The sequence below is a fragment of the Python bivittatus genome, unplaced genomic scaffold (assembly GCF_059951505.1).
Source record: "Python bivittatus isolate LINGU-HERP-01145 unplaced genomic scaffold, Pbiv_v1 ctg000700_np1212, whole genome shotgun sequence".
Taxonomy (NCBI): domain Eukaryota; kingdom Metazoa; phylum Chordata; class Lepidosauria; order Squamata; family Pythonidae; genus Python; species Python bivittatus.
The window spans coordinates 70,365,479-70,386,443 of record NW_028277098.1 but is presented as its reverse complement, the minus strand read 5'-3'; the positions used below and the strand labels follow the sequence as shown (position 1 = coordinate 70,386,443).

At 37.3% G+C, this 20,965-nt stretch overlaps 1 protein-coding gene across 8 annotated transcripts in view; it reads left to right on the top strand.

Annotated features, from left to right (window-relative positions):
• Window positions 1-3,627: 3,627 nt before the first annotated feature.
• Window positions 3,628-20,965, top strand: part of NGF (nerve growth factor) — a 67,172-nt gene continuing 49,834 nt past the window's right edge. For 3 of the 8 annotated variants that reach the window (XM_025167081.2, XM_088153586.1, XM_088153587.1), the window contains exons 1-2: window positions 4,800-5,997; window positions 6,688-6,737. In XM_025167081.2, the coding sequence (XP_025022849.2) occupies window positions 6,690-6,737 (48 nt within the window). In that variant the 5' untranslated portion in view covers window positions 4,800-5,997; window positions 6,688-6,689. The other 5 variants (XM_025167082.2, XM_007428924.3, XM_088153588.1 and 2 more) reach the window with 5 other exon arrangements.

Sequence of the window (20,965 nt, the reverse complement as noted above, 5' to 3'; positions counted from 1 at the left end):
TAAGTCATACCTGAGTGCTCTAGTGGTTTTCCCTACGTTCTTCAATTTAAGCCTAAATTTTGCAGTAAGAAGCTCATGATCTGAGCCACAGTCAGCTCCTGGTCTTGTTTTTGCTGTCCGTATAGAGCTTCTCCATCTTTGGCTGCAAAGTATATAATCAATCTGGTTTCGGTATTGACCATCTGGTGATGTCCATGTGTAGAGTTGTCTCTTGTGTTGTTGGAAAAGAGTGTTTGCTGTGACTAGCTTGTTCTCTTGACAGAACTCTATTAGCCTTTGCCCTGCTTCATTTTGTACTCCAAGGCCAAACTTGCCTGTTATTCTGATTACTCCTTGACTTCCTACTTTAGCATTCCAATCCCCTATGATGAAAAGGATATCTTTTTTTTCTGCTAGTTCTAGAAGGTGTTGTAGGTCTTCATAGAACCGGTCAACTTCAGCTTCTTCGGCATCAGTGGTTGGGGCATAGACTTGGATTACTGTGATGTTGAATGGTTTGCCTTGGATTCGCAATGAGATCATTCTGTCGTTTTTGAGGTTGTACCCCATTACTGCCTTTCCCACTTTCTTATTGACTATGAGTGCTACTCCATTTCTTCTAAGGGTTTCTTGCCCACAGTAATAGATATAATGGTCACCTGAATTAAATTCACCCATTCCCGTCCATTTCAATTCACTGATTCCCAAGATGTTGATGTTCAATCTTGTCATCTCATGTTTGACCACATCCAGCTTGCCTTGGTTCATCGATCTTACATTCCAGGTACCTATACAATATTGTTCTTTACAGCATCGGACCTTCTTTTCACTTCCAGATACATCCACAGCTGAATGTCCTTTCGGCTTTGGCCCAGCCGCTTCACTCTTTCTGGAGCTACTTGGAATTGCCCTCCGCTCTTCCCCAGTAGCATATTGGACACCTTCTGACCTGAGGGGCTCATCTTCCGGAGTCATATCTTTTAACCTTTTGACATTGTCCATGGGGTTTTCTTGGCAAGGATACTGGAGTGGGTTGCCATTTCCTTCTCCAGTGGACCACATTTTGTCAGAACTCTCTGTCATGACCTGTCTGTTTTGGGTGGCCCTGCATGGTATAGCTCATGGCTTCACTGAGTTACGCAAGCCCCTTCGCCATGACAAGGCAGTAATCCATGAAGGGGCCTATTGGATACCACTCCACAGAATTGGTGGTACACTCATACTGTCGAGAAAATTTGATAGCTAAAAATATATGCAACTTTTGTATCAGGATTAGCAGTTAATGAGTTTCTGGAATGGGAGACTTTTTCATCTTCTACAGTAAAAACAGAAAGAGGCTTGTGAAACCTTAAAGTCAAACAACATTATCATACATGGAAGTTTATGTGGTGATAAATAAATTTGAAGTGATGAGAGCCTGTTTGATGTAGAGGTTAAAGGCACTAGGCTAGAAACTGAGAGATTGTGAGCTGGGTGACTCTGGGCCAGTCACATTCTCTCAGCCCTAGAAAGAAGCTAATGGCAAACGATTTTTAATAAAGTTGCCAAGAAAACTGCATGGTCATGTCCATGCAGCTGACAGTTTTGTATCATCTAATGATAGCACAGCCCACTCCAGCCCACATTCTTCTCTACTAGGTTTTGTCGGAGACTTTGTTAAATGTATTGCTGAAGTGTACCATGTCTACCACGTCCCTTGGTTAACTAAACTGATATTTTATCAGGAGGAGACCAGGTTGGCTTGGCATGACTTGTCCTGACAAGCAATACTTTTTCCCTACATGGTTACAAACCTGACTACTTAATAATTCATTCCAAAGTTTTGGATAAAACCAGTCTATAATCATATCATAACTTTAACGTTGTGTATTGCTGGTTGAGAGAAAACAACAGGTTGACAGGTAGGAAAGCAGGGATAGGAATCAATAGAAATACAGCTTAAATTCATAATCATATTACAGTATCGTCAGCATTTATAAAAGCACCCTCTCATGTCAGGGAGAAAGGAAAGGAAATCCCACTTGGTTCAATTGGATTTACTCTCTGGTAAGAAGATACAGGGCTGTAATCTGAATTTCCTTTTGTAATCTTGTTAACAGTGAAAGAAATGGTCCATATCTCACAACACTGCCCTCTGCTGAATGGAATCAGAAATGTTAAATTATATTATGAACATTTGATATTGGGAACTGAGGGCTGTCTGCCCTAAAGCAAGAGAGTTCACATTCTGTTTTGTTCTAATCAAGATCTCCTCATATTCTGTTTTTTCTGTTTCCACATCTAGTACCTATTTAGTTATTGTCAGCTGTCTTTTCTCATTACTTGTATTATGGACCATTTCTGCAGCACTTCAAAATTATTCTTTTATTTTCTGTATAGTTGTCATATAAGAAATTTGTAAAGGAAAGTATTTTGGAGATGTAGTCTATGAAAAAAGAGCCAGCTCAGTTAATATTAAACATCTTTTGGTACAGCTGATGCAACAACCAGAAAATGCCATATACTTAAGGCTCCATGCAAAGGCGATGCCATCTGTATTTGACAACCCACACAATCCATGGACAGCAACTGATGGCCGTCACCACTGGCCTGGGTCCTTATCTTGCAATAATCTGGTTGCCCAAACCTAGGTCTTATCAGAGACACAGGGGTGATTTTCAATGGCAAGTAGGTCAGCCTTCCCTCATGCTGGTACTGCCAGGTGGCTCAAGCAATAACTCCGCTGGCCTAGGAATTCAGGGACCTGAGGTCTCCATTTCTGGAGGGCGTTCTGTTTGGAGAAAGCTGCATCAGACCTAAGGAGCATTCAGTACGTTCTACGAAATGGTAAGAGGGTGTTTTTTGCCAATACTGTATTATTACATGAAGGAATGATATACCGCTTTGTTAGTGGTACCAGATTGCATGACTTACTATCGTGAGATACCAAATACACTGTGGCTTTTGTACTGAATTTTACAGGGAGCTCTTTGCTTTCTGGGTGCAAGACGGGGGTGGTAATTTTCATCTGAGGTCTCAGCATTTCCTTTCTTTACTGTCCCCCTATCTCCACCCTCCCAAAGAATGGGTGTATATCTCAGGTTAATGTTTCATGTATTTCCCGAAGTCAGCTGCAATCCACAGTACCTGATTAGGCAATAAATGCTTTGGTCTTTTGGATGCCACAAGCCTCTTTCATGCAATACACTAGCCATGGTTTGTTGAACATTGGCCTGGTTTGAACAACACACTAAGCTACAAAGTAGCAAATCATATTATGGTTGAGTGCAACGTCTAAAAGTGTCTTTACTATTTTGGCTGCAAGACATTAAGACCGTTACCCATCTGGAAACAGTTGGGAAGTTATGTGGGCCAAGGTAAGAGCACTAGACCACGTCAAAATTCCATTCTGTTCAAGTTGTATGAACTTGCAATGCGCTTTTGGCCTTGACTTTAATTCAGTTAGTTTGTCGAGTTATTTCTTCATATTTTAGCCTCCTGCTGCCGAGTCTTTCCTTTTCACCTAATAGCTACTCTTTTACCAGCCGAGTTCCCGGCGGCTCGAGACGGCGTTCTTCGACGTGAATTCCGACCACTATTACGGAGCATCGCTTTTATAACTGGACCGTCACGTGTTTCGTCAGGCGCTGCTTCAGTCTTAGGGCAGGTCCCTTAAACAAGAAGTTGCGGAGGGGAGACGACTTCGAATTCTCATCCAATACAGGCTTGAACTGCACTTAACATCAGGCCAATGCCAAAGACCCGCCCGCTGGCCGGGTGGTGATGGCAGGGGGCGGGGGGTTCTCCTGGGGTCCAACCTCCTCCTCCTCTCAGAAATTGGAAGGCTCCGGAGTCGTGGCTCACATTTCCACTAATCCTCCTCAGGAGACGGGATTTGAGCGCGTGCCTCCGGAGCGAAGCAAGCTGGTCTCGCGGAGCAGCGGGAAAGCTGCGGGCGGCCTCGGTCCGCGACGTTCCTCAGGAGTCAGGCAGCGCCCCGTCGGGGCCTTCCGTTTGGCGCCCGGGCGAGTCTGTGCGGCTCCCCGGACGCGCGTTTTATGGCGCTAGGACCCAGGCAGAGCGGAGCGAGTTCCGAATGAGGCTACGGCGACCGTGTGAAAGTGAATGGCTGGGGTGCGTCGGGAAAGTGGCCACGGAGCAAGGCGCGCTAGGATCCCGGGCGGCCTGGGCAACGGCGCCTCCAGCAGCAGCGGCAGCCCCTAGGGGGTCTCTCTCCACCTGCCCGCGGCCGCAGCGCTGAGGTAAGTGGGCTTGCAAGCGTTGCGAGGGAGAAGGTCGGGGGCCCGGGCACCCTGGCGGAAGCAGCGGACCACAGAGTTTCTCCTAGGCTCTAGGGCTGAAAACCTTCGCGCTCACGCTAGTGGGCACCAGCAAACTCTGAACCTGCCATTCCAAGCAGCCAGTTCCGTCGGCTGCCACTGATTGTATCCAGCATTTTGGTGGAAGATCTTGTCTCTGCGAGCAGGAAAGTCCACCTCCTGTAACATCTCCAGGCAGACATCTGGACTTGGACTCGGCGGCGCGCGTTTCGTTGGGTAGCAGTTCTGCGCTAAACCCTTTTAGGGGCCTTACTCTTTTCAATCGGGGCAAGCTCTCCTCTCGTGCTTTCTACTTTTTAGTCACCAGATAGACACTAGTCGGATTACATTTCTGCAGTCAGGTTCTCTCCTTCCCTCCACCGCCCCCCCCTCCCCAAACTCTCTGCTGACTGCCTAGCAAAAAGGATGGAAAGTGAGGGCGCTGCTGGCTGATTTATGTTTGATGATCAAGCTGTATTTTTAGAAGAGAACGCCAGACAGGGAGCAAAGAGGTGTGATCAGTAGAGAGAAGTTTCTCTGTTTTTGTAGCTTGTTGGAAGTTTATGGGGGGGGGGAGGTTTCCCTCCCAAAGGATGTATAAAATGAAGGACAAGAATATCCACTGGAAAGGAGGAAAGCCACCATATGAAGGTCTGTAGGAGATCATTGAGAGCTGAGCATGGCTATTGACATAACAGGGGCCACTGAAACTAAGTCAGAGGATGGAAAGGTTACAGGATGGAATAGAAATGAAACAATACTGTTTCTGTTGCCCTTTCTGTTGTACTCTGTTAATTTTGATGCTGCAGTTGGCTTAGAAGTTTCACAAATAAGATGTCTTAACTGTACTGAAAAGAAAGAAAAATGGTGGATCATAAAATATTATAGCTATTCCCCACCATTTATCATTATCTGGGTGGTAATATCAAAAGTGTTGTTGATCCGTGAACAATTTATTATAAAGCACACATAAATGCAATATTGTGAATAAGACAAGATCATAATTTTTGTCCTCATTGTTAAAACTACAATAAGAAGAGCAGTATAAATTATTACTGTCCCTGGGTGTGACCCATTCCATGGCCTCTGAAGATCCACTGTTTGCTTTATTTTTACTGTAACTAATTTATGGCTTATATTGACTAAAACTTGGTCATGTCAGTAGCCATTCTCACCTCCTATTATTCCCTATGGATTTTTGGATAGTTTTTAATGTTTCCAGTGGACATCCTGTTTCCTTGTCTAGTCTGAAATTTGCACAAATAATTTAATTTATAAATAGCTGTATGCTTGCTTGCCAGTCTGGTTTTTCCAAACTGTCACTGCTTGGAAGCTTGTAAACTGTATTAGCTAAGCTGCCGTGGTTTTTTAACCTGAAGCATCATGTGGCCTCATATGTTAGTCCATCTGAGAACGTAACTACACCTGAAGTCCTGGTTGTTAAAATGCGCTAAGATTATTTCTAAAGTCCTTGCGAGAGCTTCATATTTGTTGATAACTTAAAGTTGCCTTGTTCTTATGATATCTTCAGTGTAGGACTGTTTGGCATAACTAAATAACATATGTTATGTTAACATTCTGTGGCTTTACATGGAGCTTTGCTGTATAGTTTAAAAGAAAATGAGACGCATGTCATTAGGATCCACAGAACTCTTCTTGAAAAAGAGCTTACAGACCCCTTATCTCACTTTCGTGACAGAAGGATGATCGTGAGCAAAAGGCAAGTTATTTGGATCTGGTCTTAATGTTAGATGTCTAAATCATTGTTAAAAGATCTGGGGAACATCTGGAAACATTGTTGAGCAATACAGTCCCTTTCAAAGGACTATGTGGAATTGGGATAATGATTGTTCAAAACCTGAGAAATGCAGGGAACGTGCCCTAAAGGGACAGCACTGTTTCATAGGAGAAATTTTGGTGATTCCACTGTTTTGTGCTTTCACCAAGTTATTATATGACTACAAGTAGTAACTCTAACTTGAAAAAAGTAATTCATTTTATTTGCTTTAATCTGTTAGACAGTGTAGCTTCTGTATGAATAGAAAATATGTGATTAAATTGTTGATGAAATGGAACTCATATGTTGATCTTGAATGTATATTAGTTGTATTGTTTAGATTTCACTCAAAATTATGTATGTTTCAAGGTTCATCTTCTGAACCTAATATATACTTCTGTAAGTCCTAGAAAAGAGATACATTTATTACAACTAAATCATTTAATCTTGTTTGCCTTCTGGCCATGCTGTAATCACTAAACATTTTTGTCTAGCAATCAAAAACTAACATGCGTAGAAAGAATTCAAAACAGCCTTGATCATATAATGTCAGCCCAATCTTGGGAAATGTAACCCTCGGATATTATCTTTTTTTAAAAAAAAATGATGTCCTTGTCTACTTTGTTGTTACAGCAATGGTGACCTCTACTGGCAATTTCCATCTAACCCCATATATGTCCTGTGTAAGTAATCTGATAAATGTTTCAGGAACAATTCATCTTTAATTAATTCCATTTAAGTAGGTATTAAGTAAATCAATCAAATACTAAATTCCATTTAAATTAATGGGGTTTGTGTTGCCCAAGATATACATGGTATCATGCTGCTAAAAAAATTGAAATAAGCCAAAAGTAGATTACTGAAACAAGCCAAAATTAGATTACCTCTGTAGGTGTGTTTTTTGCATATGTATCGAGTTGTAAACCAGACTGTGAATAGGACCTAATTTTTAATTATATCCTCCACCAGGAGCCCTTGTGATTCTTCTTCATGGTAAAGGAGTAATTATAATAATAAAACAAAGTGTCAGGGAGAAAACTCCATGTGAATATCTCATTGTTCAGATGAAAATATTTTACTTTTGTTATAGGTTAATTTTTTTAAAAAATCATGTTCTAGAATTAATTTCACAAAATGGTCATTGACAGATTTTATGAATAAATAAATAAATAAATCACTGGTAGAAGCAGGAGGAATATCTAAGCTTTGTGCTTTATTTTTTAGCTTTGCATTACTATAAGGAGACAAATCAATGGAGTTGCAGGAAATTAAAAGAAAATGAGAAATTATTCCCAAAATACCCTGAGAATTTCCATTAATATTGCTTGCTAAATGTACCCATATTTTGGTTTTAACCTCCTGAACAAGTAAAACTTGAGTCAAAATAGACAACATGTACGATTGTAAATGATGGTTGATGCAAGCAATAAATAGCCAAATAGCAAGAACTTTAGCAATATCAGTAAACTAGAGCTTAGGAGATATATACCCACGTGCACATGCACACATCTGTTGATCAAAATTAGATTTCTGCCAAGGAAACAGCCATTCTGTTGGCTCAGAATGGAGGGCTACATCTGATAAAAGCTGCTGTTTTTAGAGCATAAGCAAGCTATTTGTTAATAGAAAATAGCCAAATTGTGCTGTGATATTTAGTATTCATCTAAGAAAAATACTCTAAAGATTTGTTTAAATTACAGCTTTTACAATATATAAATGTTCATTCAGAACTAGTTGGGAGAAAAGTGAGGGGAAGTAAAAAAAAAAAAAGCCATTTCAGTCAGTTTCAGTGTGAGTGACTACTCAGTTGGATGTATCACTAGTCCAACTTTCTGAAATCATCTTTCTGGCTTCTCTTTTCTGTGTAGCAAGGCCTCTTTTTGGCCCTTTCACTGTGGCATATGTGACCCTCAGTTGGAACCAAATATCATTTGCTCTCTGTCTAAGATCACTGCAGAATGCTTAGTCTGTCACTTCCAAAAGAATGGTTAAAGTTGAATTGTTAAAATTATAAAATTCTGAAATCCCTCCTTCTTAACTGATATCAATGTATTATATTTAGTGTGCCATGATCAATATTTACTATGGTTGTGTCTTATTTGTAAGGGTCTTTTGAATAGGGATGGGGAAATTTTATTTGCTTCTCACTTTAATGCAAACATATCCAGTGTGCACTTCCCAAACTGATACATGGAGATGGGAAATAGTTATCTCTATGTTTTGAAGTTTGTGATGCAGTTTGCTGTTCAAAAACTGTACAAAATGTGTATATATTAATGGAAAGTATGGTTAAAAAAACATTGTATTAGGAAGAATAGCTTGCAAAAATGTTTATATTAAAATATATACAAAGACACATTAGGAGAAATATACAAGGTTATATGATCTCTTTTAAAAATCACAAACTGATATGGAAATGGGATAGAATGAACTTAAAGCTGTAAGAATGAGAAATGGACAGATTCAGCCATGTTTACTGAGGAATTATAGGTGATCCTAGTCTATCATTTTCAACCATAACTATAAATCATGAATTGAGACCCATGGCCTTCATGTTATGATTCCAAACTCAGCTAATTACAAAACCATCTTGCACAAGAAAGAGGTCTCTAGAAAGTATCAGAGAGAAGTAAGAATATCATGGCTAGACTGGGTATTCTCCACTATTTTTGTACTTGTCCCACTTACTACATTTTTTAACCACATCTATCATGCAGTCTCCAACAGATAATTCCTTTTTGAATTATACAGCTTTTAAGAGAAAAAGTTGGTCAACCCTGTTTTATTGGTCTCTTCTGAGTTCCCCAAAGAACCTCCCTGTGATGAAGAAGTCATGGATGGTAATTTTAGCCCACATTGGAAATTAGAAGAGGGAGCATATTTTAATAAATAAAATATGTAAATTTTATTATTTTTAATAAAAAACACTGTTCTATCAGACATCATTTAAAATCATTAGTATAAATCACTGAGCCATGTTTCAAATTTTGCTTTACCTTTGTTTTAGAATTCCTAACTTTTAAGCTACCCCCATTTTTTTCCTTTTAGTAATAATGCAAATGTTACCATACAGATCTTTGTGAAGTCACCATCTCATTTAAACCAGGCCTGTAGTGTACACACAACTTACCATCTCTAAATCACATGTATTTTTAATATGCTACTAGCCAGTAATAGTGGGTCAAGCTACTCTGAAGTGGGGATGCTCTGGCTTCTGCTGCAGAGACATCAAGGAAAATGAATTCTCATTCTGAGATAAAAATAGCATTTATTCCAAAAAAATAGCTAGCTGTTTTTACTGAATGGGTAAAATGAATATGAGCGAATGAGTAGCAACCCATGTAGAAGCAGCTAGGCAGTCCGTTCATGCTTGCGCAGTGCTGACTGAGATGCACTCTATTTATATGGCTCTTCCTAATGATTCCTGCTATATATGAGGATTCCTTTACAATCTGATTGCTAATACTAATACAAGTAGTCCCCAGTTTAAGAACAAGTTCCATTCCCAAGGCCTGTCCTTAAGTTGGATTTGTATGTAAGTCGGAACAGTATTATTGTATAATACTGTATAAGTAGTATTGTGTAATGAATTCGAACCATTGTGTATTTAACTCAAATCATTGTGTATTTAACTCGGATTTTGCTACAATAGGCTCTGTTCTTAACTATGGGTCATCCATAACCGGGCATTCTTAACCCAGTGACTACTTGTAACAGGTATATCAGTAAGCTGTTTTAATAGGATTCCTGTTGCGTGGTGGTGGTAGAGAAAAGAGAGAGAGATTGCAAGCATCACATTTATTTTGTGTCCAAATCCCATTAATTTAGTAGAACCTGAATTGGTTGTCCCTAGTATTTTATCTCCTCCAATTTCTCTTGGAAGATTTTATTTTTCTCATTCTTTTTCCTTACACTCAGAATTAGATGAATAGGATTATATTTTTCCTACATCTATATCTACAGAAAACTGTAAGAACTAATATAATTAAATTATATCAGTTTTCATTTATTTAAAATGTCATAATATTAAGATGTTATTGACCACTTTGAATGCATCATTATTGTCCAAAATCAGAAAAGTCAGTTGCTTATTTTTTTAAAAAAGTATTCAACTTTCTGAATATATTCTCTTACTTGTAAGTTTTTCATTTTGTTACTATAGTTTTTTCTCTGCTTTTAAAAAGATGATGAATTTAGCACACTCCATAAATACAGCTAATTCATTTCTCACTGAAAGATTTGTTGCTGTACTTGGTATATTTTAGGATTAATCACAAAGAAGATTAATTTCCTTCCCTCCAGAGAATGAAGCATAGGAAGGAGGCTGCGTATTGTGTTTAATTGTGAGCAGAGATGCATTATACAGAGATATAATTTACAACTTTTTGTGGCTGTAAATGAATAAAGGCGTAAACAATCTGGAATTATTTTAGTTGTATTAGACAACATTAAAAAGTGTGGCAAGAAGTGAAAGCTAGATGTCTAATTCTTTGTAACTGAAATGCAATGTGAATTATCTAAATGTTGGTTTGAAGAATATTTTACTTTTATAGCATGATGTAAGATTAAACTCATAGAGCCAGATATGTAGGACGGGATTTGCACGTAGTCGTAAACATGTTTATTGAGACAAGCCACTGAATTTAGCATGGCTTATTTTGTGGTGAATTTGGTTAGGATTGCTGCTTCAAAACAGCATTAAGCACATGCTTTAATTTAAGCAAATAATTAGCCTCTGTTGCCTAAAATATGTTTTGGCTGTGGAATTAACAGTTTTTCACAGGAAAACTACAAAAGCAATTAAAGAAAAGTAGCAGTCTAATTACTACAGAAGATCCGATGTTTAATTTCCCCATTGATGTTGGCTTTTTTTAAGTTTTTAAAAATTCTATATGCAAAAAGATACAAAAGAAAAATAGAGAAAGAAAAAAAACCACAAAAGTATACTTACCAAGTGTGCTAAAAAGAAAACACCCATCCTTACATAAACTGCAGTACTGTGGGCCAATTTCTAAATAGGCCTCTAATCAAGATTCCCAGGAGTAAAGTATTTAATTGAATACAGAAAGCAGAGTGAATTCATCAGACTCTTATAGATCTTATGAAGAATGAATATTAATCAAACCTTGTAGTATCATTTTTTTGTGATTGTAAAAGCAGATACCTTCCATTTCCATTAACTTTCTGTTATTTTCCAAACCATTAATAACATTCAAAATATTGCATGTATCTAAAAACTCAGTGAGCCTTCCAAAACAAAATTAATATGTGAAATAACTTTTTGTCTAAAAGGTTGTCACAATAAAACCAAGAACTCATCCTATGATCCAAAGTTGCATTATGAACCCCACATTTCTAAAAATTAGCTGAAGTATAGATTTTAACTCTATGAAAATGTGACATGACTATTAAAAAGGTTTCTGCTGACATTCAGTTATTAGATACACCAGCTCTTTGTTCCATGTGTCTCTGTACTCTTCAATGTTTCATTTAGTGTATTTAATAACTATTTATACTACCTATTTATCTGTTAATTAAACATATTATTTTGCAACACATATTCAATCCTCTATTACTAGAGGGGATTCTGAAGCACTTAGGGCTGTCAGCTAATGTCTAGATGTTTATATGATACTTTAACAGAAGATATTACCACTCTGCACTTTCTAGCAAATAATACTTGTGTTTAGGATGAGTTGCACTAAGGATCCAAAGCCAAAAAGGGGCTTCAGAGGGGCACCTCTGCTTGTACGAAGCTGTGTCTTTCCTGAGCTCATGTAGCCATACAGTCCCAAGAAAATGCATATTGGAGTTAAGAAGATGCTGCTGTCTCTACTAATTTTGCAACTTCTCAGATAACAAAAATGGTCACAATTCTTTTATTTGATTTATGATATATACTCTGCATACCACTCAAGTCTTCCAACAGAATAACTGTATTGCTCTTTTCAAGTTTGAATTCTTCCTTCATGTTAATTTTGTTTTGTGTTTCAAGGTATCCATTACACCTCTGACTACCTAGCACCATTGTGAACTGCATGTACTGATAGGAAATTTCTCTGAAAGTTTAATTGAAATCTGCCCTCTTATAACTTAAGTCTATTTGATTGATTGGTAAAGGAGTCTTTGGCTTTCTTTGGGGAGAAAACTGCTTTCATGCCTTGTTTTATTCTTCTGTTCTAAACCTGTGCAGTTCCTTCACATTGTGTATAGAGCTTATTTTCTGTACTGCTGTCAGTTTTTGTTATCCTTCTGTGAACTCATTCACTATATCTACAGTCTTCCCCAATCAGATATCCTTCAGATGTGTTAGGCTATGATTTCCATCATCCCAAGGCACCATGGCCAAAGGTTGGACTATATCTTTCTTGAACTCTCTTACTCAGATATAAAATCATAGTTATGATATTCCTTGAATGTAATTTTGTGAGTTTTATTATGGTAGGGTTCAGTGAGTTCAAAATGAAGCTCAAAATGTAATGTTAAAAAAAATATGAAATTATTTAAAGCTCTTTCATTCCAAGGGATATCATAATCTCCCATTGAGGGGGATGGGCGGCATAGAAATTTAATAAACAAACAAACAAACATTTGTGAAAAAGTCCAGGCTTCTTGGAGGTTTAGTTCAACATCTGTAGGGGTCAACAGATTGAAGGAGACTGTCTGGTATACTAGATGACATGTTTTAAAGAATTTAAATTTAAAATTCTTATCAGATGAAGACAGATCTTGATTTAATGCCCAGAATTTTGTAGGCAATATTTTTAAACACTGTAGAAAAGTTAGTACCAAGCAAAATTTCTGAAAATCTAAAAAGAATATGAACTTGGACTGCTCTGCTTCAGTTTTTCTTCCATTTGTACGTGTCAGTGTTCACTTTAACGAACTCCTTTATCAAGAGAAATATTTGCATCCCAGGACACAATCTTTCTTCTCTTTCCAAGGATTCTGAGTTTATGGTATTACTGGATTTATAGAGAAAAGGGGCCCTTTGGCAAGTAGCCATATCAAATTCCATATGATTACACTTTCCAGATTATTCAGCCAAACCTGGGAAGGATAAGATGCATTGTAAGAATATGTTCTGATTAATTGCCAAACAGTGGACAATCACAGACCACTTTCTGTGCTCTTACTTGCTCTATGTGATATCCACATTTCCAAGTCATAGTTGTATTAACCCGAAATCCAAGGAATTTATTTTAAAACAGAAAATTCTCTAAGCAATTGCTTAGTAAAGCTTCTACTATTAAATATTTTTAAAAGTGAACATTTAAAAATGTCAGTGAGTGCTTTGAAAGATAAAAATAAAAGTAATGATAAGATAAAGATAAAATACAGTAAAGATAAAATACAGTAATGATGTACCTTGCCTAAATACAGAATACAGAATGATTTACCTTGCCTAAAATATGCTTTCATTAATGATAATTTGTTCAAAGTCTGCATAATGCAATTAAGGGAGAATTCTGTTCTCAACACAGGTAAACCAGCCTGTTCTATTATTAAAATTAATGCTCATATAGTTAGGGAACAATGCTTTGGAAGCCAAACTGAATAATCTATTCTGTGATCAAGTATTGCTGTATGCTGTTGTTTACGTCTAAGAGATAGGCAGTTGTTATACATGTGTTGCATAATTACTTTTCATAATTTTTACTTCCAAAATGGAGTAAATACTTTAGGCCAGTAGCACTGTAGAAACAGTAAAGAGGTTCACTGGTAGCACTTATTTGATTATAAATGTGGGATATAAATCAAATAAATAAATGAGTGAGTGATATAAATATACCTTAATATTTTGACAGGCAGATAGAATGTATTATAGTGGTGTGATCAGTGAATTTCCATCACAGCTTGGTGTTTGGAAGCCCAATGGTTCTTGCTTTAACAGAACCCTTATTCTACCTTCTTCTTATAGGTGCAGGCGTAACCATTTTTTTTTTCACAGATAATTTGTCTAAAAAATCCCAAAACTGGGAAACTATGAGATTCTCAATGGGATGAAATAAACTCAGATTAAATCCTACCAAAACAGAGCTGCTCTTTGACATCTGTAGTTCCTGTGGACAGAGTCACTCTCCTGCTAAAGAAAGTGATTTGTGACTTTTAGACCTCCTGGATTCTTGGCTCCTGCTAAAGCAGCAGGTGGACGCCAGGGTGAGGGAGGCTTCACTCAGCTTCAGCTGGTGTGCCAGTTATGATCCTATTTGGACCAGAATTTCTTTGCAATGATACCTCACAGCCTTAATCACTACTAGGTTGGACTACTGTAGCATGTTCAGCATTGGGCTGAGTCGGAGACAACTCAAAGCTGCAGATGGTGCAGAATGTGGCAGCCAGTTTAACAGTGGGAGTATCCCAACAGTGTGGAATAATACTAATCCTTGGGTCACTGCATTTGTTACCACTATGCATCCAGGCCCACTAAAAAGTGTTGGCGATTACCTTTAAAGCCCTATGAAGCACAGCACTGGGAAATATCAGGACAAAATCTACCCATCAGTCCAGAGATCTAGAGAGGGTCTGTCATGGTTACCCCTTCTTTGTGGAGCTTACAGGGCATAGAACCACCAACAGGTCTCCTCTGTCATACCCTCCAACCTTTGGAATATGCTCAACTGGAGGTCCAGGTGGCCCAACCCTGCTTGCATTTCATAAGCAAGGTAAAACCATTTTGCTTGAACACTCTTTCAGGCCTTAGGAGTCCTTAGGAGTCTTGGGCATGTGTTTTATTTTGTTTATGTGTGGGGGAGGAGTTGAACTGAATGTTTTAGCTTATTGTTACTTGCCCAGAACCCATCAGGACTGGGGTGGGATATAAATACTGGAAATAAATAAATACATAAATAATAGTGAAGAAAACAGATTTATTCTCCTAACGCTGAGGCTGGGAATATTTGGGAATATTACATATTTTTGTTATAAGATCATCAATTGTGTATTTGAGTTCTTTGAGAACTTTCAAGTGGATGGTATCCAGTGATTTGTCCATTTGTTATTTGTCAGTAAAGGTTCAAAGTTCATTTCTTGTAACCTCAAGTTGCTCCAGCTCTTTCAGTTGTTTTCCTGAAAAAAAATACCTGCCTTACATAACTCACAATGAAGACAGGCTTCACTTGTTCAAAATAGAACTTTACATTCCTGGTTTTAGTTTTTGTTTTAAATTTCAGAAGTCCAACTCCTTTTTGCTCCTAAAAGACTTCCTTGGTGTAATATAAGTAGGACCTGGAGCTGTCAAAAGCAAAATAATAATATGCTAGGAGTAGATATCACTGAAGTCAATAGTATTATGCAGGCAGTTGGTGAATTCCTTTCTGCTGTCCCAGTTCAACTATTGTTTTGTTGATACTTAGTTATCAGAGAATGCACTGACTTCCAGCTGAACACGTTCAGGCAAAGATACAGGAATTCACCCAACAGCAGATACAGTGATTTATTTGGCTGTGCTTTGGGGGATTTTCCTCTGTCTTATTTAAACGTGACAACTGTTATAAATGAAGGAATATCTCTCACACAAGTTTTCCTCTAACATTGAAGTGCAGTAAACATGACTAAAACTTGCAACCTAGCAGTGGGTCATTTATTTTGTTTTTACTTGTAAGACAGGTTACAATTTTAGAGCTATTATGCTTAAAGCTTATTTAATTTCACAGTGAGATGGTGACTACTTGGGAAAGTGATAGAAGATTAGACTCTGACAGTTTTGAACCACATGAAGGAAATTAGCAAGTTTTCTATTACAATGAGTGGTGAATTACTGCTTTGACATTTTCAATACTGCATGAAACAAATTTCTTTTTTCTTGCTTCTTTGAGTATACTAAACAGTATTGCAACTATTTGTGATTTTGTTTCCTTTAGAGAGATCATTAACTTTTTCTTTGGGTTATGATTATGGTTCATATTGATCAAATATTTTGAATAGATAAAACCCCATTCGCTTATATGTCGTTGCTTGCTTCCTATGCAGCCAGTTGAAATAAAAATTAAGAAAATGAAATGCAAGTTGTAGCATAGTGTTGGTCATTCAAACTTTCAATATCTAGAAGGAGAACATTATTCTTATTGTACATGATAACATAATGAAGAGGATTGTGAATGTTGTGTTGATGGGGGAGGAGTATGAGAGAGGGAGAGAAGTAAAATTCTTTGGTAGTGTTAGGGCTGGATTTCATTTACTCTTTCCCCTCAAATCTCAGTGAGAGTAAAGAAGGCTTCTCACCTTCATTCCTTCTTTTTTTTGTTATTGGCTACAAAGGTGATGGCTTTAGGTTCCATTCATGCCATCTCCAGTTAATTAGATCGTGGCTATCAAGTTCACAAAAAGTCTTCATTTAATAGCCTGGAGACCCAATCCAGGTTTGTTTCAGAAAACAATTACTGTATTTTCACCATAGAGTCATTGCCACTATAGTACTACACGCTGTCAGTTTGTTGTTGTTATCCTGACCTGCAAGCCTTCTATGCAGGTGCATGGATGAAGAATGCCAAGGCTTTGAATGCTTGAAACATTCATTCCACTGAGAGATTTATTTGTGTTCTAATACTTTTTTCCTATATGGCACTCAAATTTTCTTTTCCTGCAGTCATTTTCCTTTCCTTTCCTTTCCTTTCCTTTCCTTTCCTTTCCTTTCCTTTCCTTTCCTTTCCTTTCCTTTCCTTTCCTTTCCTTTCCTTTCCTTTCCTTTCCTTTCCTTTCCTTTCCTTTCCTTTCCTTTTTCCTTTCCTTTCCTTTTTGTTTTTCTTTCTTTTCTGTCCATTTTTCCCAAGATCTGCTTTTGATTAAAAACTGGTATCTTCCACATTCTGATCACCATTTCCAACAAATATTTATCTGCTGTAGCCCACAACATCATGTTACCTTCATCCAGATCTATTGTTCCCCTTTCTCTTAGTTTCACAGGCACTCAATATACTATTTTCCTTTCTTGTATTAATTAATTCATATTCTTTACCATTTATTCTGCTTCTGTTTCCAGTCATAACGTTCCATATGCCATAGTCTTCACCAAATAGGACCGTAGATATTGATTTCTGCTGACTACCATGGCTTTAGTTTACCAAGGCTTTCATGTCTTGCTGTATACTAACAGTGAGAAAGGGTTGACTAGGTTACCAGCCTTAGTTACACATGTGCAATGGTATCAATCATACCAGTCAGTTTGGTACCTTTTGGTCAATATGCCACAAGTGCCCAGTTTTACTCTAAATATGCTCACACTATTTTTTTTTCCAAGTTAAAATCTCTACTCTAGAGACTACCTTATAAGTCAAAGTATTGTTGCCTGCATCCCACCAATTCAGAGGTATAGGCAGTACACTGACACTTGTGATGCTTAAAATATTAATACTGGAGCTCAGTTTTCTTTAGTAGAGAAGACTGCAGAGCACTGAGCTACAATTATTGGGACGACTTGTAAACTATGTATAACACAATAGGTTAACCACTTATTTGGAAAGTTTTTTAGGCAAAATAGGCAACTTGACCTGTTATAAGTTGCTTCATATGTTTAACTATAATGAGGATGATTGGGAAATCCTATAATAATAATTATATATCTAGCTACTGCAAATTGTCTCTGCTGTAATATGCTTCACCTGTGGTACAGTATCTAACTCCTTAGCTTTATGTATTTAACTATACCATTTGCTAGTTTTTAAGACTGATCATAGTAATCAAAAGAGAAAATATATTGCAGAGGGCTCGATTAGCATATGTGCAACAGGATTTTCAGGGAAAAGACCTGTGGTTCACAATAAGAGATAAGGTAGCATATGTTAAGAATGGTAAAACCACAATCACAAAAAATTTAAGGAATTTTCTATAAATGAATAAGGACAGAATTTTCTTTCAGTTACTTGGGAATGTTATTTATTTATTTATTTATTTATTTATTCATGATTTGATTTGATTTGATTTGATTTGATTTATATACTGCCCATCTCACATGCATGACTCTGGGCAGCTTACAATAAAATAAATAAAAACAAATAAAATACATAAATAAAATAAAAACACATATCAGCCAAGCACCATAAAATAACCATCAACAAAGCCAAGACAGGCTCTATCACACTTCTGGGACCCCAGGCCTGGGCACAAAACCAAATTTTAGGGCCTTTCAAAAGCCCAGCAGTGTCTGGCTAACCTAAACTTAGAAAGAATTATGTTCCGAAGGGTGGGTGCCATGGTAGAAAAGGCCCTCTTCCTGGGTCCTGCCAGCTGACACTCCTTGGCAATGGTACCTGGAACACGACCCTCCTGCTGGACCAAGTTGAACAGGTAGAAACAATTGGAGGGAGATGGTTCCATAAGTAGACTGGTCCCAAGCCATGAAGGTCTTTAAAGGCAACTACCAGCACCTTGAATTGCACCCAAAAGCACACTGGAAACCAGTGCAGTGTGGATTTTGACATGGCTTAATTATTTGGTAGGTAAATACACACATTGAAAATAAATGTTCAAGGATTTCAGATTACACATTTTATAAATTATAGCAGAAAAATGAATCTTAAATATGTAAAATAGTTAATGATTAACTCAAATGACTTTCTTAAAACATACTGGTCCATGGCATTTGAGACTACTCATTGGGACCGTCAACTTGGTTGTTAAACGAAGTGGTCATTAAGTGAAACATCACCATTTTACAATCTTACTTCAGCTTTCCTTTGCTTTACAGATCTGCAAAGATTGTAAATGTGAGGACTGGTCACAAAGTTACTTTTTCATCACTATCATAACTGTGAATGGTCACTAAATGAGACAGTCGCTAAATGAGGACTACCTGTGTAGTAGTTCTTTGCCATGAAATGTGGTACAGATAGTCCCCTGTTTAAAAATAAGTTCCATTCCCAAGGTCTGTCCTTAAGTCAAATTTGTATGTAAGCCAGAATAGTATTATTGTATAATACTGTATAAGTAGTATTGTGTAATGAATTCAAACCATCGTGTATTTAAATCGAGTCATTGTGTATTTAACCTGAATTTTGCTACAGTAGGTTCTGTTCTTAACTATAGATTGTCTGTAACCTGGGCGTTCTTAATCCAGGGAGTACCTGTATCGAACGGCATTACAAAAACAGTCATTTTAATCAACATAAAGATATCAAAATCATGTTCTGCTCAGGTCATTGGGGGTAAGACTGCCTATGAATTAGAGGATTTAAGTACTAGCCATAAATTATTTCTGTATGTGTAGTCCCAGTCCTCTAAGGCAAATACGTGTCTATAGATATTTAAAAAGTTAGTTTGGCAGTGTTGCCAAAACATAATGCTAACTAGAACTCTTAATTGCTCATAATTAGGTAGAATATACATTATGCCAGTAAAATCCTCAATCAAAAGAGAAATAAACAGCTTTATTTGAAGCTCTGCTCTGTGTTCCATCTAGAAGTCTTATCTCTCCCTTCATTATTGTTCTGCTTGGGTATGCTGCCTCCATTATTCATCCAGTCATTCTTGCAATCTTTGTTGGCTATTTGTAAATTCATTCTTTAAAATCTTACTGGAAACATGGTTTCCAACTCTGAGGTCTTCCTATGTATTTTGATGAAATTATTTGAGTCTGCATTTCTGTACAGTTATCTGGGAGTAAGTTCCAATGAATTTAATGGTAACACTTTAATAGTATGTAGTAATGATTGCACTGTATAGTGGATTTTAATTTATGAATTATTGCACTACTAGATAGAAATTAATGTGTGAAGAAATGCACAGCCTTGAAGATTTATCATGTTCCATCCAGATGAAAGCTACTTTACAAAGCAAACTAAGTTGATTCAGTGGCTGATAGAACATTTTTGGGTGTTGTTCTCTTCTGTTTTAGGGGGAAATGTATGTTTGTTTTGGATTAACAACAATTAAGAATCACTGTGTAACAGAGAGAAGCATCTTAGAAAATATGAACAATTCAGTCTTAATGAAGGAACTAATGTACTAATGTATTAAAAATCCCAGAATGCAGAAGCACCTAGTATTTGTGAAAAATAACAAGAGCAAAATACCCAATTTCAAAAAATAGCTCAGAATTAACACTATTTTCCTAAGGACTATTATAAATAATTGAGTTATGTTTATAAACATTTATCGTTAGTAAATGCCTGCAACTGTGATACTCTTTTCCTGCATTTTAGGAACAGAAACATCGTGTCATTATGCCAAACAAATTTATCCCAAGTAATTTTACTAACTTCATCTGAAGCAGTAAAAAAGTATGTAAAGCTATGTGTTCTAATTTCAAGTATGGCAATACTGATAGTTAGCATTTCTCATCTGATACTCTCATATAATGCCAATAATTACCAACAAGCTTAATCTTTATTTCTCTGGCTAGAAATTATAGAGATCCAGTTTGGTGTAGTGGTTAAAGCCAACAGGCTAGAAACTGAGAAGGCATGAGTTCTAGTCCCGCTTTAAGCACAAAGCCAGCCGGGTGACCTTAGGCCAGTCACTCTCAGCTTTAGGAAGAATGCAATGGCAAGCCACTTCTGAAATCTTGCCAAGAAAACTGCAGGACTACTCCTGGCAATCACCAGGAGTCAACGCTGACTTGAAGGCACAAAATAAAATTACAGACACTATAGACCAACAAATGTGCAAGACATTAGGTTGGGAAATGCTGCTGCGGTTTCTACTCACTGGCTTACATTTTACTGCAAGAAGCTATTAATAATATGACTGGGTGATGTTTGCATTCATAGTCATTTGACCAGCCATCAAAAAAGTAAAGAAATATTATCTAATACACTGCCATCTTCTGATTTAGGTTGTGTATTCTTCTGTGAGTGAAGGATAAGCATGTATAACACCAAGCTTCTTTTTTTAAAAACCATTTCCTTTTATGTAAATAGCTTAATTACACCTTTTAAGCTAGATGGCCTCCTCAAAGCAGTTTACAATAATTGAA